Genomic DNA, 19,583 nt, shown 5'->3' with positions numbered 1-19,583 from the left:
TCAGGCCCAGCACCGGGAGCGCGGCCCACCGGCCTCAGGCCTGGGCCTCAGTCTGCGGCTCCCCGGCAGGGGGGTGGTGATTGGGGGAGGGGGGTGGTGATTGGGGGAGGGTGGTGGTAGTGGGTCCTGGGGGTGATTGGGGGAGGGTGGTGGTAGTGGGTCCTGGGGGTGATTGGGGGTAATTGTGGGGAGGGTATTGGGGGATGAGGGGGTATCGGGGTTAAGAGGGTATCTGGGGGTGAGAGGGTATCGGGGTGAGGGGGTATCTGGGGATGAGGGGGTATCTGGGGTGAGGGTGAGGGGGTAAGGGGGCATCTGGGGGTGAGGGGGTATTGGGGTGAGAGGGTACCTGGGGGTGAGGGTATTGGGGTGAGAGGGTATCTGGGGGTGAGGGAGTATTGGGTGAGGCGGGTATCGGGGTGAGGGGGTATCGGGTGAGGGGTAATTTGGGGAAAAGCATTGAAGGGACAATAGATCCTTTTAGGGTATGAGAGGGAGGGGAATTTTGGGGGCAAGGGGTTAAAGGTGCGTTTTAGGGGGGCAGAGGAGAATATTGCATAGTGGGGGTGATTGGGAGGTTGCAGTGGGGGCTGGGGAGAAGGGTACCTCCTGGGAACTGCATGGTGTCAATTTGGTCTTATAATTGATACGCTTATCAATTACTTCATAAAAGGTGATGAGTCGAAGAAGAGATGACGAGTCGAAAGAAGAGATGAATAAGGCTTTTATTAGCTAAGAAGAGACCATGCTTCTTCGTGAGTGACTGAACAAGTCTGAACGAAACCCACACAGTGGTGGGTGGAGTCAGCTGAGGCATGCCTCCATACACAGCGCCACCCAGAGGTGGCAATATACAATACAGTGGTTTACCACATTCACCCCTTGTTTAATGTGAAGTCCGGCGGGGTGAAGGGTACTACAAGTTAAGTCTATCAGGAGGCCTTGTCTGACGTCCTGATCGTCGTGGTGGCGGCGGTGGTGTTGCAGCATCCGACGTCGGGTCTGGTGTCTGGGTGGTTGGCGAAGATTCCTGGGGCTTTGGCATGCCGTCTGCAGGGGTTGGGTTGGGAGGGGTGGTGGGGGATAACAGTGGTAAGGGGGATAACAACAAAAACCCAAAGCAAACTCAATTGCTACTTGGCCCTAAACAGACAATACAACATAGCTGATTACCTGACCATGGTAAAGGATAACAAACTGAGAAGAACCTTGACAAGGTACAGACTTAGCGAACATAGCCTAGCGATCGAAAAAGGCAGACACAGGCAGACCAGGCTGCCAAGAGAGGACAGGATATGCTCTCACTGCAGTCAGGGAGTGGTGGAGACAGAGATGCACTTCCTCACAGCTTGTGGAAAATATCAGGGCATCAGGGAGAATTTCTACCAAAAATTCTCACAAATATGCCCTGATTTCAGAAATCTGAATGACAACCAAAAACTCCCATTCCTACTGGGAGAGGAGAGAAGCTGTGTAACGCTGGCGGCGCACTATGTTGCAGCTTGCCATGAACAGAGGGACAACCAGTAAGCTAAGAAAAAAATATATATAAACAATGCGAATGTATATTTATACACTCAGGGATATACCTGTTTATACACTGTATGAATAGAACTGCGTTTATGTGCTGAACCATAAATGTATTTTGATGCTTTGGCAACATAAGATGTAACTTATCATGCCAATAAAGCGATTTAAATTGTAAAAAAAAAAAAAATTGATAACGGTGGTAAGGGGGATAACGGTGGTAATTCAGGGGTACCTGAGGGTGCGAGATCTCGTATGGAGACCGTGTCCTCCCGCCCGTCTGGGTATGTCACCCAGGCATACTGGGGGTTGGCGTGTAGGAGGTGCACCCGCTCGACCAGGGGGTCCGTTTTATGCGTCCTCACGTGCCTCCGCAGTAGGACGGGCCCAGGAGAAGTCAACCATGCCGGTAGCGAGGTTCCCGATGTAGACTTCCGGGGGAAAACGAACATTTTCTCATGAGGGGTCGCATTAGTGGCAGTACAAAGCAGTGACCGAATGGAGTGAAGCGCTGCAGGGAGGACCTCCTGCCAGCGGGAGGTCGGAAGGCCCTTAGATTTTAGTGCTAAGAGGACTGCCTTCCAAACCGTCGCGTTCTCCCTTTCCACCTGGCCGTTCCCCCGGGGGTTGTAACTGGTGGTCCTGCTCGTGGCGATACCTCTTGTTAGCAGGTACTGCCGAAGTTCGTCGCTCATGAACGATGAGCCCCTGTCGCTATGTATATAGCTAGGGAACCCGAACAGAGCGAAGATGTCATTCAGACACTTGATGACCGTGGTACTGGTCATGTCTGGGCAAGGGATGGCAAAGGGGAAACGGGAGTACTCATCAACTATGTTGAGGAAGTACACATTGCGGTCAGCGGAGGGGAGGGGCCCTTTAAAATCGACGCTCAGGCGTTCGAAGGGGCGGGTGGCCTTGATCAGGCTTGCTCTGTCCGGCCTATAGAAGTGCGGTTTGCACTCGGCGCAGATTTGGCAGCTCTTGGTCATGGTCCTGACCTCCTCGATGGAGTAGGGCAGGTTACGGGATTTGATAAAATGGAAAAACCTGGTGACCCCCGGGTGGCAGAGGTCATTGTGGAGGGACTGCAGCCTATCACTCTGCGCGTTGGCGCATGTACCACGTGATGGGGCATCTGGGGGCTCATTGAGTTTCCCTGGCCGATACAAGATATCATAATTGTAGGTGGAGAGTTCGATTCTCCACCTCAAGATCTTGTCGTTCTTGATTTTACCCCTCTGCTTATTATTAAACATAAAAGCTACTGAACGCTGGTCAGTGAGCAGGGTAAATCGTTTCCCGGCCAGGTAATGCCTCCAGTGACGCACCGCTTCTACAATAGCCTGGGCCTCCTTTTCGACGGAGGAGTGTCTCGTCTCGGGGCCCTGGAGGGTCCTTGAGAAAAAGGCCACGGGTCTGCCCGCCTGGTTAAGGGTCGCGGCTAGGGCGAAGTCGGAGGCATCGCTCTCCACTTGGAAGGGGATGGACTCATCCACCGCGTGCATTGCGGCCTTCGCGATATCGTTCTTGATAAGAGTGAAGGCTGCACACGCCTCTGGTGTCAGGGGGAAGGAGGTGGCTTTGATGAGGGGCCTGGCTTTGTCTGCATAGAGGGGCACCCACTGGGCGTAGTAGGAGAAAAACCCCAGGCATCTCTTCAGTGCTTTTTGGCAGTGGGGAAGGGGTAGCTCCATTAGGGGGCGCATTCTGTCGGGGTCGGGCCCGATGACTCCGTTCTCCACCACGCAGCCGAGGATGGCCAGGCGCTTGGTGTGAAACATACATTTTTCCTTATTGTACGTTAGGTTCAGCCGTTGGGCCGTACGGAGGAAATTTGCTAGATTAACGTCGTGGTCCTGCTGGTCGTGGCCGCAGATGGTGACGTTATCCAAATAGGGGAAGGTTGCCCGCAGCGCGTTCTGGTCAACCATTCGGTCCATCTCCCTTTGGAAGACCGAAACCCCGTTGGTGACGCCGAAGGGGACCCTAAGGAAGTGGTAGAGGCGGCCGTTTGCCTCGAAGGCAGTATACTGGCGGTCCTCATGGCGGATGGGCAGCTGGTGGTACGCTGACTTAAGGTCGATGGTGGAGAATACTTTGTATTGCGCAATCTGATTGACCATATCAGATATGCGAGGGAGGGGGTACGCGTCCAGCTGGGTGTACCGGTTTATGGTTTGGCTGTAGTTGATTACCATGCGGCGTTTTGCAGTGGTTTTAACGACTACAACCTGGGCTCGCCAGGGGCTAGTGCTACCTTCGATAATGCCCTCCTTCAAGAGCCGCTCCACCTCAGAGCTGATAAAAGCTCTGTCCCCGGCACTGTACCGCCTGCTTTTGGTAGCGATGGGTTTACAGTCGCGGGTGAGGTTAGCGAACAGGGGAGGGGGGGGGACTTTTAATGTGGAAAGGCTGCAGGTGGTTTGCAGCGGGCGATTTAAAAGTTGTTGGTTGCAGACTGTGAGTGGGGGGAGGGGTCCACCGTATGCTAGTGTGACACTCTTAAGGTGGCACTGAAAATCCAACCCTAGCAGGACGGCAGCGCAAAGACGGGGCAGGACTAGCAGTTTAAATTTTTGATATTCAGTGCCCCCTACTGACAGGGTCACCACACAGTAGCCGCTGATGTCCATTGACTGGGACTTGGACGCCATAGAAATGCGATGGTGCGTTGGCAGAATCGTGAGGGAGTGGCTACGTACCGTGTCGGGGTGGACGAAACTCTCTGTGCTCCCGCTGTCGATCAGGCAACTGGTGGCGTGGCCGTTTACCGCGATATCCATCATGGAGCTGGATAGATGGTGAGGGTGGCCTTGATCCAGCGTCACGGAGGCCAGTATGTGGCTTAGTGAGTCACTATAGTCATCCGCCGAGACGGTGGTCGGTTCCGGTGACGAAATGGCGGTTGAGTGCGTTGGATACGATGGCGGCGGATGCCATGCGGCCGGGGGTACACAAAATGGCGGATAAGATGGCTGCTCCCACGGCCCGCACGCTGCGCTGCTGGCTGGCTTCCCCTTGCAGGCGTTAGCGTAATGGCCTTTCTTCCCGCAGCCCGAGCAGGTAGCTGTCTTAGCTGGGCAGTGCGCTCTGGGATGTTTTAACTGGCCACAGAAATAGCATTTTTGGGCCTGGTTACTGGGCATCGAAGCAGTTCTTACCGGAGGCTGCTGTCTCGGTTGGGTCGCTGCAGCGGTTGGTGCCGGGGGCGGCGGTCCCGTGTCCCACGGTTTCGATTGCCATGTCTCGGCGCCGTTACGGGGGTATGCCTCGAGGTTTCGGTGGGCCTCCTCTAACGAGAGCGCAAGGGCAATGGCCGTCTTCAGGTCGGGTTCCTTGCTTTCTAGCAGTCTCTGCCGGGTGTGGTCTGACTGGAGGCCCCTGACGAAGGCATCACAGGCGAGTCCCTGCGCGTGCTCCACAGCCGTTACCGCTTTACAATCGCAGTCTCTGCAGAGTGCCAGTAGCGCCCGTGCAAATGCCCCTACCGATTCTCCCGGTTGCTGCCTGCGGGATCCCAAGAGGTGTCGGGCGTAAATTGTGTTCACTGGGCGCGTATATTGCCCTTTTAGTAGCTCGAGGGCCGCCACGTACGTATTAGAGTCCCGGATTAGCATATATACTTGATGGCTCACCTGGGCGGTCAAAATTTTCAGTTTGTGATCCTCCTCTGTAACCTGTGAGATTGCGAGGAAGGATTCAAAGCAGCTCAGCCAGTGTTCAAACTTGGCTGATGCACCCACATCTTGAGGGTCGAGGTCCAGGCGTGGTGGTCTGAGGGCTCTCAGCAATGTCTGCTGTATCCATTGCTGTTGTTGCTCCTCAGGTGTCGCCATTTAACTTTTAGCTAATAAAATTGATACGCTTATCAATTACTTCATAAAAGGTGATGAGTCGAAGAAGAGATGATGAGTCGAAAGAAGAGATGAATAAGGCTTTTATTAGCTAAGAAGAGACCATGCTTCTTCGTGAGTGACTGAACAAGTCTGAACGAAACCCACACAGTGGTGGGTGGAGTCAGCTGAGGCATGCCTCCATACACAGCGCCACCCAGAGGTGGCAATATACAATACAGTGGTTTACCACAATAATACTCCTGTGAAGTGCCTTGGGATGTTTTACTATGTTGAAGGCGCTATATAAATACAAGTTGTTGTTGTTTTAAGGAGGGTTTTAGTGAGTGAGGGGCAAGAGGGTGATGTTGGGTCAGAAGGGAATATTAAGGGGCAAAGGTTTAGAGATTTGGGACACAGGTGGATAGGAAGGGGAGGAGTGCATGTTGGGGACAGTAGTGTGTTGGTGATACTGGGGGATGAGGGTGATGTTAGGGAGAGAAGCTTGGGGCTTAGCAAGGGTGAAATAGAATGAAAGAAAGCAAGGCGTGCATTTCTGTAGCGCCTTTCACAACCTCGGGACGTCCCAAATCGCTTTACAGCCAATGAAGTACTTTTTGAAGTGTAGTCACTGTTATAATGTAGGAAACGCGGCAGCCAATTTGCGCACAGCAAGTTCCCACAAACAGTAATGTGATAAATGACCAGATAATCTGTTTGTGATATCGGTTGAGGGATTAAATATTGGCCCAGGACACCGGGGAGAACTCCCCTGCTCTTCTTCGAAATAGTGCCGTGGAATCACATTTATATTTAAATACAAGAGCAATAGCCATTTTTGTGGTTGTGGGGATTTATTCTTGAGGTGTGGGCGTCGCTGGCATGGCCGGCATTTATTGTCCATTCCTGGCTGTTCTTGAGAAGGTGGTGTTCCTGAACCGCTGGTATCGCTTTGACACAACTGAGTGACTTGCCCGGCCATTTCAGAGGGCAGTTAAAAGTCAACCATGATGGCGTGAGGCTGGATATGTTGTAAAGCTTTTTAGAGATCTTTTATGCAAATAACTAAAATTGAGTGAATTAAAATCCTATTAAATCTAAAAAATATATTTTTTTTTGAAACGTGACATTTACAAGCCCTTTAATATGATCATTACAATGACCTCACTGCAGAATGAACGGGTAGGAACGTCTGAAGGGCTTGAACTCCAGAAGAACTGGAACTGAACATGTCGAAAAACAGTGAAGTCCATTTAAGTAGGACGGCTTCTCTGTTCATGTAGTCTTTGCAAGTATAGGAACAGGAGTAGGCCATTTAGCCCCTCGAGCCTGTTCTGCCATTCACCGAGATCCAGGCTGATCTGCGACCTAACTCCATATACCCGCCTTTGCCCCATTATCCCTTAATACCTTCGGTTAACAAAAATCTATCAATCTCGGATTTAAAATTAACAATTGACCTAGCATCAATTGCCGTTTGCGGCAGAGAGTTCCAAACTTCGACCACCCTTGTGTGTAGACTTCAAATAGTTCTTTGAAGTACATGTGCATAAACGACTATTTTTTTTGTCGACAGGAATGGCTCCAGTAGAAATGTGTCCGCCTCTCAGATTTTTCTTGACCTGCCTGGTGATTTTCTTTCGGAACGGGCGCTGTGGCCGCGCTGACCACGCTACCGAATGCACGGCAGTCGGTGAGCACGGTCACCCGCTGCTGCCAGACGCAACCACCGCAAGTCTGGACAGATACAAGGCGGCGTTTGAGCAGAAGTACTATCTGCACAAACTGTTTGACCAGTATGGGGAAAACGGCACCCTGACGGTGGAGGGGTTAGAGAAGCTCCTGTGCAATATTGGAGTCGGGAGAATCCGAACGATGAAAACTAAACATGAGCATTTTGACCATGTCGCTAAGAAGCATACGATATCGGCAGAAGGAACCATTCATCACCACTGCTGCCCCGAGTGCCGGCATATCCGGTTGCGAATTGGCTTGCAGACCACTCCCAAAGGGACTGAAGATTTTCCAAAGCACAACGAGCTATCTGGTGGGGAAGTGCATCGCACGCCAGACCCAACTCCACAGTCAGTCATCTCTGCTGGAGGTCATTCTGGAAGCAGAAGACACGTGAGGCCAGCACGCAGTCCTCCGAGCGCAATTCCAGCTACGGCAGATACATATCTGACAGACGGGCTCAAAGCTCAACTTGCCCCAACAGACGGTTATAGCACCAACACTGTTGGTCAGGCGCCGGCTGAATATTCTACTCACAAGGATGTTAAAGAAGTTCAGAGAAGAAATAATCCACTTGAAAACCATGCTGATAAAGACTTGAAAGGAGAGGAGGTAAGATCGCATTTCACTTGCTGCATACCTGGCAAGAGGCTGTCCTCGATCTATCGATGGTGTTCGCTTCTTCGCTCAGTCGACCGACAACAAAAACAACTTGTATTTATGTAGCGCCTTTAACATAGTAAAACATACCAAGACGCTTCACAGGAACGTTACCAGACAAAATTTGACACCGATCCACATGAGATATTAGGGGAGGTGACCGAAGGCTTGGTCAAGGAGGTAGGTTTTAAGGAGCGTCTTAAAGGAGGGGAGAGAGGCGGAGAGGTTTAGGGAGGGAATTCCAGAGCTTAGGGCCCTGGCAACTGAAGGCACAGCCACCGATGGTGGAGCGATTAAAATAAGGAATGCGAAGAGGCCAGAATTGGAGGAGCGCAGAGATCTCGGAGGGTTGTAGGACTGGAGGAGGTTACGGAGATGAGGAGGGGCGAGGCCATGGAGGGATTTGAAAACAAGGATGAGAATTTTAAAATCGAGGTGTTGCCAAACCGGGTGCCAATGAAGGTCAGTGAGCACAGGGGGGGCGATGGGTGAACGGGACTTGGTGCGAGTTAGGACACTGGCAGCGGAGTTTTGGATGAGCTCCAGTTTACGGAGGGTGGAAGGTGGGAGGCCAGCCAGGAGTGCGTTGGAATAGTCAAGTTTTAGAGGTAACAATACCGTTGGTCAGGCTACATCCTAAAGGGATGTATCAGCCAGACTGAGATTCGCCATCTGTAGATTTCTTGGTTGCTTGGTTTGGAGATTGTTAAACATAGCGATGGGCTTCTGCACCTTGCTTGACCAAAAATAAAATGAGTGAGTAGCAGTAAAGGTAGCCAGGGCTCCCCATTCTCCCTGTAGATGGTTACTCCCTTCTCTTTCCCTTTCTACACTATGCATGTGCCCTGAACTGTCCCGCCCCTGCCTCTTACCAACATATGCAATTGACGGGCAAAAGACCAGCTGGTCCATCAAGCCTGCCCCATACACCCCGATGGCTTGAGCATCGTGACTAAAGTGGTGACTAAGTGACCATGTTCTGGAGCATCCCAGCCAGAAACCCCCTCATTGTGCTCTCTGCTGCAGAGTGTGGACCGTCTCCAGCTGAGACTCAATATTCCTACACCTAGTGTGTACGGGCTGCCTCCTCCCCCCGGTGCACGTACATTGCAAGAGTCCCCTGTGTTGCCACCCGCTGTGTGAAACTGTCTTAACTTTAAAATGTGGGTGGTACGGCCTTGAGTAGGTGATAAGGGAATTTTGGGTGGGAGGAATAGCCGGGTGATTGCGTTGGTCAAATGGGCCTTTGATTTCTGGACCATTGTGTCCCCCCGCAGTGCCTGAATGCAGACAAGTTACTCTCGTCCCATGGGATGCAACCACATACGACTCTCAATGCCGAGCAGTTCAGCTACCTTTGCCTTGCTCTCCTGGATCAGATCGAGAGCAAGGCTTGCATCGCGCATGAAACTGGAGAGAAACACCCAGTGTACTCCATTGAGGCAGGTGAGTCATTTTATTTAATTTGGTTTGAGTGCCCCACACTACATAATAATAATAATTCAACTTTATTGTCATTGTACAACGAAATGTGATCTTGCAAGCTCCCATGAGTCCAGTACAAATAACATTAACATTAAACGTAAATCGCACCGTCCTGGGAGAAGCAAAGCCGCTGCGTCTGTGCGCGCCGCCATTCCATTTCCACCATTCCTCCTGTCCGACAATCTTCAGCCCAACGCCCGGGCCTGCTCACCAGCCGCCCCTCCCGGGGCTCCTTCCGTGACCTTCTCACCAACCGCCCCTCCTCGGGGCTCCTTCCGTGACCTTCTGCACCTGGTCTTCCCTGATGGTCACTCCTCCAGGTACTAACCAGGCCTGGCTCTGCTTAGCTTCTAAGCCTTGCCAGTGACCCTGTCCCTAGTCCCAGGAACATGTCTAATATATACGATCTATCATAGAATGATACAGCACAGAAGGAGGCCATTTGGCCCATCGTGCCTGTGCCGGCTCTTTGAAAGAGCAATCCAATTAGTCCCACTCCCCCGCTCTTTCCCCACAGCCCTGTACATTTTTTCCCTTCAAGTATCTATCCAATTCTCTTTTGAAAGTTACTATTGAATCTGCTTCTACCTCTCTTTCAGGCAGTGCATTCCAGATCGTAACAACAACTTTTGCCAATTATCTTCGATCTGTGTCCTTTGGTTACCGACCCTCCTGCCACTGGAAACAGTTTCTCCTTATTTACTCGATCAAAACCCCTCATGATTTTGAACACCGCTATCAAATCTCCTCTTAACCTTCTCTGCTGTAAGGAGAACAACCCCAGCTTCTCCAGTCTATCCGCGTAAATGAAGTCCCTCATCCCAGCTACCATTCTGGTAAATCCCCTCCGCACCCTCTCCAAGGCTTCCTTCCTAAAGTGCGGTGCCCAGAATTGCACACAATGCTCCAGCTGAGGCCTAACCAGCGCTTTAGAAAGGTTTAGCATAACTTCCTTGCTTTTGTATTCTGCCTCTATTTAAGAAGCCCAGGATCCCATGGGCTAGAAATTCGGTGCATTTGCGCCGCAAGTGACTTTTCGCCCAGGTGCGGCACCACTAACGACTCCCGCTAAATTCAGCGGGAGTTTAGTGGCAGCGGTAACCGGTAGCGCCTCGCTCTGCTGTGCAGGCGATGTCATCACCATGCGCAGCGCCCCGTTATTAGCCCGCGCCCCCTGAATCTGTGCCCGGCGATGACGGCGACTGATTCAGGGGGCGGGAACGGAGTGGCAGGAGGCTCACGGGGCGCTAACTAAAGGGGAGGTGGCGTGGGGGTGGGGGGGGAAATCGTCCGACTTACTTGCCGCGCAGCCCGTTGCCTCTTTGAACGCAGGGTCCAGGTAGGGCCCCGCAGAGTTGTGAGCTTGGGCCCTCCCCTTTAACGAGGGGAAGAGCCCTTCCATGTGGCAGCGCTACGTGGCCCAGTGCGTGACGCAGCAGAATGCACCGCCCCGATATTCGTGGATTGCGCTCTAAGAAGGAACTGGAGCGCTTGGATTAGCTCCACCTCCCTCTTGGGGCGCTAAAACTGAAGTTAGCGATCGCCAGCGCTAAATCTAGCGCCCAGGTGATGTTATCGACCCAAAATGGCCACTAACGAATTCCTCCCCCCCATGTCTTTATAACAGCTTTATAAACACAGACCAGGAAGCAGTCGCTGTCGGATTCCAACTAAACAGCAACGGCTGTTGGGAAAGTTACTCCCTGTTTTTCCTCTCTCCGACCGCGGTGCCAGCTACAACTGTCAGCTGTGACTCAGTGGGTAGCACCCCTCGCCTCTGAGTCAAGAAGGTTGTGGGTTCAAGTCCCACTCCAGGGACTTGAGCACAAAAATTTAGGCGACACTCCAGTGCAGGGCTGAAAGAGGCATTAAACCGAGGCCCCGTCTGCTCTCTCAGGTAGACGTAAAAGATCCCATGGCACTATTTCGAAGAGGAGCTGGGGAGTTATCCCCGGTGTCCTGGCCAATATTTATGCGGTTCAGAGAAGGTTCACTCGGTTGATTCCGGAGATGAGGGGGTTGACGTATGAGGAAAGGTTGAGTAGGTTGGGCCTCTACTCATTGGAGTTCAGAAGAATGAGAGGCGATCTTATCGAAACATATAAGATTGTGAGGGGGCTTGATCGGGTGGATGCGGTGAGGATGTTTCCACTGATGGGTGAGACTGGAACTAGGGGGCATAATCTTAGAATAAGGGGCTGCCCTTTCAAAACTGAGGTGAGGAGAAACTTCTTCACTCAGTGGGTAGTAAATCTATGGAATTTGCTACCCCAGAGAGCTGTGGAAGCTGCGACATTAAATAAATTTAAAATGGAGATAGACAGTTTCCTAGCAGATAAGGGAATTAGGGGTTACGGGGAGAGGGCAGGGAAGTGGACGTGAGTCTAGGTTCGGATCAGCCATGATCCTATTGAATGGCGGAGCAGGCCCGAGGGGCCGTATGGCCTACTCCTGCTCCTACTTCTTATGTTCCTCAAGAACCCCCCCCCACCCCCCCCCCCCCCCCCGACATTCCTTATCTCTTCAGACAACACGGCCCATTCACTCCGGCCTTGGCACCCTGACCTTTCGTAGCTGCAGCTGTTAACAGATGATTCTGGGAGACTTGGTTCTGGGAGTGTTGACCAAACATTCCCACGGGTTCTGGGATGTCCCGGAATTAAGCAGTGTGGTTCAGTGACGCCCGTTTTTCTCGGGGCACTTTCACTACAGGTGCGACAAGTGATGATATTTTGGTATTTTTGTTTAAAAAATGACAGAAATGATCCTCTTATTTTGGGTGTTGGTCTTCCAGGCAGACGTTTAACCCTTTACCTTTCAGCTTCATTTGAATAACTTTTGATGTACAATACCCAATAAAACGGGCTGGATTATCTTCCCAAGCATCTGGTCAGAGGAGGAAATTTAGGCCAATTTGTTTTAACAAAATTATAAAGTATTTACAGCACAGAAACAGCCTATTTCGTCCCAACTGGTCCATGTCAGTGTTGATTTCCCCTCGTGGGGGAATCTAGAACTCGGGGGCATAGTTTCAGAATAAAGGGTCGCCCTTTTAGAACTGAGATGAGGAGGAATTTCTTCTCTCGGAGGGTCGTAAATCTGTGGAATTCTCTGCCTGAGAGAGCTGTGGAGGCTGGGTCATTAAATAAACTTAAGGTGGAGATAGACAAATTTTTGCAAGATAAGGGAGTGAAGGGTTATGGGGAGCGGGCGGGGAAGTGGCTTTGAGCCCAAGATCAGCCATGATCTTATTGAATGGCGGAGCAGGCTCGAGGGGCCGAGTGGCCTATTCCTGCTCCTATTTCTTATGTTCTTATGATGCTCCATGTGAGCCTCCTCCCACCCTTCTTCATCTCACCCTATCAGCATATCCTTCTATTCCTTTCTCCCTCATGTGTTTATCTAGCTTCCCCTTCAATGCATCAATACTATTCGCCTCAACCACTCCCTGTGGCAGCAAGTTCCACATTCTCACCACTCTCTGGGTAAAGAAGTTTCTCCTGAATTCCCTATTGGATTTATTAGTGATTATCTTATATTTATGACCCCTAGTTTTGGTCTCTGCCACAAGTGGAAACATCTTCTCTACGTCTATCCTGTCAAACCCTTTCATAATCTTAAAGACCTCGATCAGGTCACCCCCTCAGGGTTCTCTCTTTTTCTAGAGAAAAGATCCGCAGCTTGTTCAGTGCTGAGACACATTTGATCAAGTTAAACCCTACATTTTAACATGAAAGTGCTAACAACTTAGAGTGTCAAGAATTGTCCTTTCTGCATTGAGGGTAGCATTGATGTCGCAGATCAGTTGTCAGGAGGTGTTGTAGCACGTAAGTATCGAACCAATTTTTAATTTAAAAAAATCAACAATGAAAACTGAAACCTGCTCCTCAATATTGGAACTTGGAGCAGTGGGGTGAAAGAGAGCATCATGGCTTATAGTAACGCTTTATCCACTGCTTCTTGAGTCACAATCTTGATGGGGAGAGAAGGGGAGGATCGGAAACTGCCTGGTGAATCTATTGTTAAACCTTATTGAAATGGGTTACGGTATATTTTTGAAAATCTCATGCCGTGTTCTATTCTGTCCCTTTTTTTTTGTTTTACAGCAGCTTGGATCGGAGGCTTTGCATCTGTTACTGTCATCAGTCTGCTGTCCCTGTTGGGTATAATCTTCATGCCCTTAATGAATAAGACATTCTTCAAGTTTCTCTTGACATTCTTGGTCGCTTTAGCCGTCGGAACGCTTAGTGGGGACGCCTTTTTGCATCTCTTGCCGCATGTAAGTACCATCTGTAAATGGGAACTTTTTTCAAAAGTGTGTTGCCTTTTAGAGATCTGGTTAGTCCGTGCGCACTGCGTGATGAGGCTGTCTCTTAATTTGCTGATCTGATTGCTCCATTGGAAGCATGTGACCCACTCTGCCAACTAGCTGCTTGCAACGTTCCCAAGAAAATGTGTTGCTTTATAGTGATCTGTTTTGTTTCATGTGACCTATTCTCTTGTCAATATTTGTTGTGATTTTTGCCTGAAGTTGGGGCCGTGCAATGTCCTTGTGGCATCTTAATGGCTTCTAGGACCCACTAAGACCTCTGGTTCTGGATCCTGCAGCTGTTCACTTCAAATGCCGTCGACACTTCCAGATCCTCCAAAGTAGTTTACCACAGCCTCGATGCAATCTAGCTTTCTGGAGCTGGGTGAAGGGGATGAAGCGGTGGTGGGCATTAGGAAGCACCAATTGGAATCCAGGCCACATTGCAAGCTGGTGGGATCGACCAGTGGCCTTGAAGGACAGAAGTGAGGGCAGCTGCTGATGCTGGGCACAGTGGGTCAGGTTAAGATGTGAGGTGGCCTCTGGCTTCGTTTGCAGGGACACGGTGCTGATCAATATGGCGCTGACACCTGGCACGTGCATCTTGATATTGGGACCATGAGCAAAGCCAGTGAAGATGCTATCGTCCGTTAAAAATTATTTTAAAGAAGAAATACATTATAAATTTCAGGCCTGCGCTAGATACGATCTCTGGTTCAGAGTCACCAGTCACTCCTACAAGTGGACTTTGTGTCCCCTACAACCTGGAGTGCGCCTTTCCTGCCCAATATCTAGTTAAATGATAGCATGACCCAAGGATTGTAACATGAAGACCCCACAGTTTGTGTACCCATAACAACTGCACTGGTTCCTTTGCACGGTTCCCTAATTGACTACCAAGCTCTTGCTCCAATTTCCTCCTCCCCACTCCTGACCTGTTGAGACAACAGCAGATACCCATGGTTAGTTTCTCTCCCCTCATGTTTCACCCCATCTACAGGGTTCCACCCTATCTGTACCCAGGTGGGACAGGTCTACCTCTGTTCTAATCATGGTCTCTTCCGCAAACGGTGACAACTCTCGGAGTTTGCCTTTATTTTGAACAGGTAGGAATCTGTGTCCCTAGGCCCTAAAATCTGAAATTCCCTCCCTAAACCGCTCCGCCTCACTACCTCTCCCTCCTCCTGTAAGATGCTCTTTAAAACCTACCTCTTTGACCAAGCTTTTGGTCATCTGTCCTAATACCCTCCTATGGGGTACGCTGTCAAATTTTGTTTGATAACGCTCCTGTGAAGCGCCTTGGGACGTTTTACTACATTAAAGATGCTATATAAATGCAAGATGTTGTTGGGATTGCTACCCTAGAGGTCTTGCTTTGTCATGTAGCACTTAACTTCTTCCATCCTGCTCTTTCCTCATCTATGGTTCCAATGTGAACTATATCCTCATCTCTCCATCATTTTTCCACTTGCTCCACTATGTACCTGGGAGGTAACAAACCATTTGGGACTATCTGTCCATCTAATGATGAAATCCCCTATAACTCCAGTGCAGTACTAAGGGAGCGCTGCACTGTCGGAGGCGCCGTCTTTCAGATGAGGTGTAAATAAACCAAGACTTCGTTTTCCCTCTCGGGTGGACGCGAGTGATCCCACAGCACTCTTTCGAAGAAGAGCAGGGGAGCTCTCCCAGTGTTCGATGCCAGCATAGCAAGAGTGAATGCACTTCAATGTAATTTGTTGTATGTAAAGCACTTTGGGACGTCCTGAGACATGATTAGGTGCTACATAAATGGAAGTTTTTTTCACTATTGAGACTCGCACTAGAATAATCATGATTTGGGGAAGGGTACCAGAGTGTGACCTTGCTCCAGGAAAGGGGTCAAAATCCTGGAACTCCCTACCTAACGGCAGTGTGGGAGTATCTTCACCACACGGACTGCAGCGGTTCAAGAAGGCGGCTCCCCACTACCTTCTCAAGGGGCAACTAGGGATGGGCAATAAATGTCGGCCTTGCCAGCGATGCCCAAAAATGGAATAAAAGAGGAGGCATGTTGGACTTAATGGTCGTTTCCTGTTCCAAAATAATAATTAAAATGTTTATGTTCTTACTTTACAGTCACAAGGTGTTCATCATCATCACGATGCTGAGCAGCATGATCATGCTACAGAAGATCACGATCACGATCACTTGGATTCTGTGTGGAAAGGTCTCACCGCGCTTGGTGGCCTTTACTTTATGTTTCTTATCGAACATCTTATAACATTAATTAAACTGTACAAAGATAAAAAGAAGGTAAGAACTAGTAGTGCCTTGTGTTCCTAACATTAATAAGGAAGGCTTTTTACGATGATAAATGTTAGTTCAGAGTTTTAATTGATAAATAAAAGTTCAGTGCACTGGTAATTCTTTTGAGTGTTCAGCATGCTGATCCTGACTCCTTACTTTTGAACTTCTGAACAAGAAAGTGAAATTCTGTGTGGCGGCCTTCATTGTAATTTGCTTCTCACTGACGGTTAGTTGAAAGAGCCGGTACCAATTAAGAAATCTTTGCTTTGTGGTAGAATGCAGTTTATATTTACTAGAATGGTGGGGGACTTTGGTTATCTGGAGAAGCTGGGGTTGTTAAGAGGAGATTTAATAGAGGTGTTCAAAATCATGAAGGGTTTTGATGGAGTAAATAAGGAGAAACTGTTTCCAGTGGTGGAAGGGTCGGTAACCAGAGGACACAGATTTATGGTGATTGGCAAATGAACCAGAGGCGACATGAGGAAACGTTTTTACTCAGCGAGTTGTTATGATCTGGAATGCACTGCCCGAAAGGGCGGTGGAAGCAGACTCGATAGTAACTTTCAAAAGGCAATTGGATAAATACAGACTAGATGCAGGAAGGATGTTCCCGATGGTCGGGGAGTCCGGAACCAGGGGTCACAGTCTAAGGATAAAGGGGTAAGCCATTTAGGACAGAGATGAGGAGGCATTTCTTCACCCAGAGAGTGGTGAACCTGTGGAATTCTCTACCACAGAAGGCAGTAGAGGCCAATTCATTAAATATATTCAAGAAGGAGTTAGATATATTTCTTAAGGCTAAAGAGGTCAAGGGATATGGGGAGAAAGCAGGGACAGGGTACTGAATTTGGATGATCAGCCATGATCGCATTGAATGGCGGAGCAGGCTCGAGGGGCCGAATGGCCTACTCCTGCTCCTATCTTCTATGTTTCTATACTTGAAGGAAAAACATTTACAGGGCTATGTGGAAAGAGCAGGGGAGTGGGACTAATTGGATCGCTCTTTCAAAGAGCTGGCACAGGAACGATGGGCCGAATGGCCTCCTTCAGTGCTGTATCATTCTGTGATTCTATATCATTTCCACAGAGATGCTGGTGGGGTGTGCTACTCAGATAGGAGGCTTTGAGAGGAAGTGGCCTCCACACTGTGTTGCCTGACTAATGGAAAAGGGGCACGTGCTGACAGTCCATCCATTGTGTTAGGGCAGGTCCTAACTCAAAAGTCTCTCTCAAGATTTTTGAGCCATTTAGCAGGGAAGAGTAACTGAGGTGGTTTCCTTTTCTCACAGTTTTTATCTTCGGAGTATGGATGCAAGTCCCACACTGGATATCAACCCAGGATTTATAGATTTTTGGGGATTTATTTTAGTCTCCACTCACGAGGGATTGCTTGGAGCAGGGCTCGAAGCCTTCACCCTGTGCCTAGAAGCAGGGGATGTTACCTTTAAGCCAAATGCTGGCTCCGACGCGCAGACAGTATTCATGCAGAATTCCTAAAACTTCTAGGCAAGAGGGGATGAAGAGAATAGCAAAGGTCTTGGTGGTCAATGCTAGAACTGAGAACTAACCTGGGAGCTGCCCCTCTGAGGCAGATGAATAAGATTCTGTTTGAGGTATCTGTGCTCTAAAGGGGCAACACCAATAACATTTCTAGTTGGGTTTGCCCCACTCAAATAGGTTTTTTTTGAACTAAACAAAGTGACTAAAATAACAAGACCAAATCAGAATGGTCAAGTTTGAGGTAAGTTCCATGCGGTGCCCAGTGGGCACACAAGACATCCAGAGGTGTTCAAAGGTCACCTGGCTGAAAACATGCCCTTGAAGTATAGGCAAGGAATTGAAGGCAATCTTCCACATACTGGACCTGTGGATGGCTGATAACATAACCCAAGGGGCTTGACATTGTAGATGCTGGGAGGTTGTTTCCACTGGCTGGGGAGTCTAGAATTAGGGGTCATAGACTCAGGATAGGGGGTCGGCCATTTAGGACTGAGATGAAGAGAAATTTCTTCACTCAAAGGGTTGTGAGTCTTTGGAATTCTCTACCCCAAAGGGCTGTGGATGCTCAGTCGTTGAGTATATTCAAGACAGGTCGATAGATTTTTGGATACTCAGGGAACCAAGGGATATGGGGATAGTGCAGGAAGGTGGAGTTGAGGTCGAAGATCAGCCATGATCTTATTGAATGGTGGAGCAGGCTCGAAGGGCCGAATGGCCTACTCCTGCCCCTATTTCTTATGTTCTTATGAAAGGTGCTATTTTAAGGTAGGCTGGTTAGATTGGGAAAAGTCCCAACTGCCACCACTTAAAGGGGTGACCCCACTAAAATTCTAAAACGGGATGGCCCAGACAGCTTGCATTTAAACAAAACATGCCAACAGAAGTAACCCAACAGACAAATCAGAAAATATGAAAGGGTCCCATCGTGGCGAGGCCAGTGGGAATTGTGGGAATCCTACCAAATGCTAAAGGAATTCCTTTAAAAGGGTGACACTATTAACAGTACAGAAGAGAAATGGTCCACTCAAGCTAGTTTTAAAGTAACTAAGCAACTTAACAAGAATAACCAAATGAAATCAAAACGGTAAAATGGAAACAAAAATTCAACTGGAGCCGGAAGTCATCCAGTGAATCGGTAGACATCGTGTGCTGGTGTCCAGCGATCACCCTGGTGCAAATCGTGGGCAAGCAGTCGAAGAAATCTTCCCATCTAGCACAGCCTGGACCAGTGGATGGCAGATAACATAACACGAACGAGTCCTATTTTAAATTGAGCCTGTGGGATTGGGCATAATAGAATACAAAGCCTCCTTGATGGTGGAAGGTATCTAATCAGTACAGTACTGAAGGGTCTTAAACTCCTAAAGGAAAAACTCGAGGTGCTGTACATATTACATTGGCATTTTTCTGGGAGGTTGGTCACCGTAGATTTCAAGCGCATCAGGTTAAGAAAACTTCACTGGGTGAATGTAAGGTTCAGATTATAGGGAGTGACCTGCCCATTCACAGTTTCCCCTGCTAATTCACTGTCTGTAATAATAGCCTTCCTTAGACTGCTTATTCATTTGTGCATGAAGCTTAAACTGCTTCTAAAGAACGAGAAAGACCTTCAAATAGTTATAAATCTAAATGTTTTAACTATTCATTTCAGAGAGTTTGCAGATTTTTGTTATGTATGTCTGTGCTTTGAATTATATTTGATGTAAATCTCAACTGGCTGATATTAAGACTGCTTCTTGGTAACTAACAAACTGAAATCGCAGACTTTCCAATTTCTGTTTAGCTGCCCGTGTGTTATTTTAATTGGTTTTTCTCCCCTCAAGTTTACACAGCGATATTTCCTGGCTTTGGAAATTCCAGTATCCGTGTGCAATGTTTGAAATGCATTTTGTTTTAACAGCAAAAGAAGTCGAGCCAAGGCGACCAAGAGGTAGATATTGATAGAAATGTGGAACCCCAGGAATCGCAGCAGTTAGCCAAGGATGAAAACCCAGAGCTAAAACAATTTGCTGGTAAGTCATCGACTGCATCACTGGCACATGAAGCATATCTTGTGTTTTTTTTTTCCAGAAGCTGGAATCAGTGTTGCCCTGCACCGTGAGTCTTGGTGGATTATAGATTTTAGCAGGCGTGTGTTTTGGCAATAGTTTTCTAACTAAAACATTTGCTGGGATTGGAGCGAAACTCTTCATGCATTTGGTTTTTCCTGGGCATAAACGTTTGCACGCAAGAGTGCATCTACT

At 49.0% G+C, this 19,583-nt stretch overlaps 1 protein-coding gene across 2 annotated transcripts in view; it reads left to right on the top strand.

The window, feature by feature from the left end:
• Window positions 1–19,583, top strand: part of LOC147115293 (zinc transporter ZIP6-like) — a 31,919-nt gene that overhangs the window by 303 nt on the left and 12,033 nt on the right. The window contains exons 2-6 of one of the 2 annotated variants that reach the window (XM_085993710.1): window positions 6,940–7,709; window positions 9,035–9,203; window positions 13,352–13,521; window positions 15,670–15,846; window positions 19,241–19,352. In XM_085993710.1, coding sequence (XP_085849836.1) covers window positions 6,942–7,709; window positions 9,035–9,203; window positions 13,352–13,521; window positions 15,670–15,846; window positions 19,241–19,352 — 1,396 coding nt within the window. In that variant the 5' untranslated portion in view covers window positions 6,940–6,941. Of the gene's footprint in view, window positions 1–6,939; window positions 7,710–9,034; window positions 9,204–13,348; window positions 13,522–15,669; window positions 15,847–19,240; window positions 19,353–19,583 lie in introns of both variants that reach the window. The other variant, XM_085993709.1, reaches the window with a different exon arrangement.

The sequence above is a fragment of the Somniosus microcephalus genome, chromosome 7 (genome assembly GCF_052327205.1).
Source record: "Somniosus microcephalus isolate GS21.2 chromosome 7, FLI_Smic_1.0, whole genome shotgun sequence".
Taxonomy (NCBI): domain Eukaryota; kingdom Metazoa; phylum Chordata; class Chondrichthyes; order Squaliformes; family Somniosidae; genus Somniosus; species Somniosus microcephalus.
The sequence above is the reverse complement of the archived record's forward strand: the minus strand, read 5'-3'. Positions and strand labels throughout refer to the sequence as shown.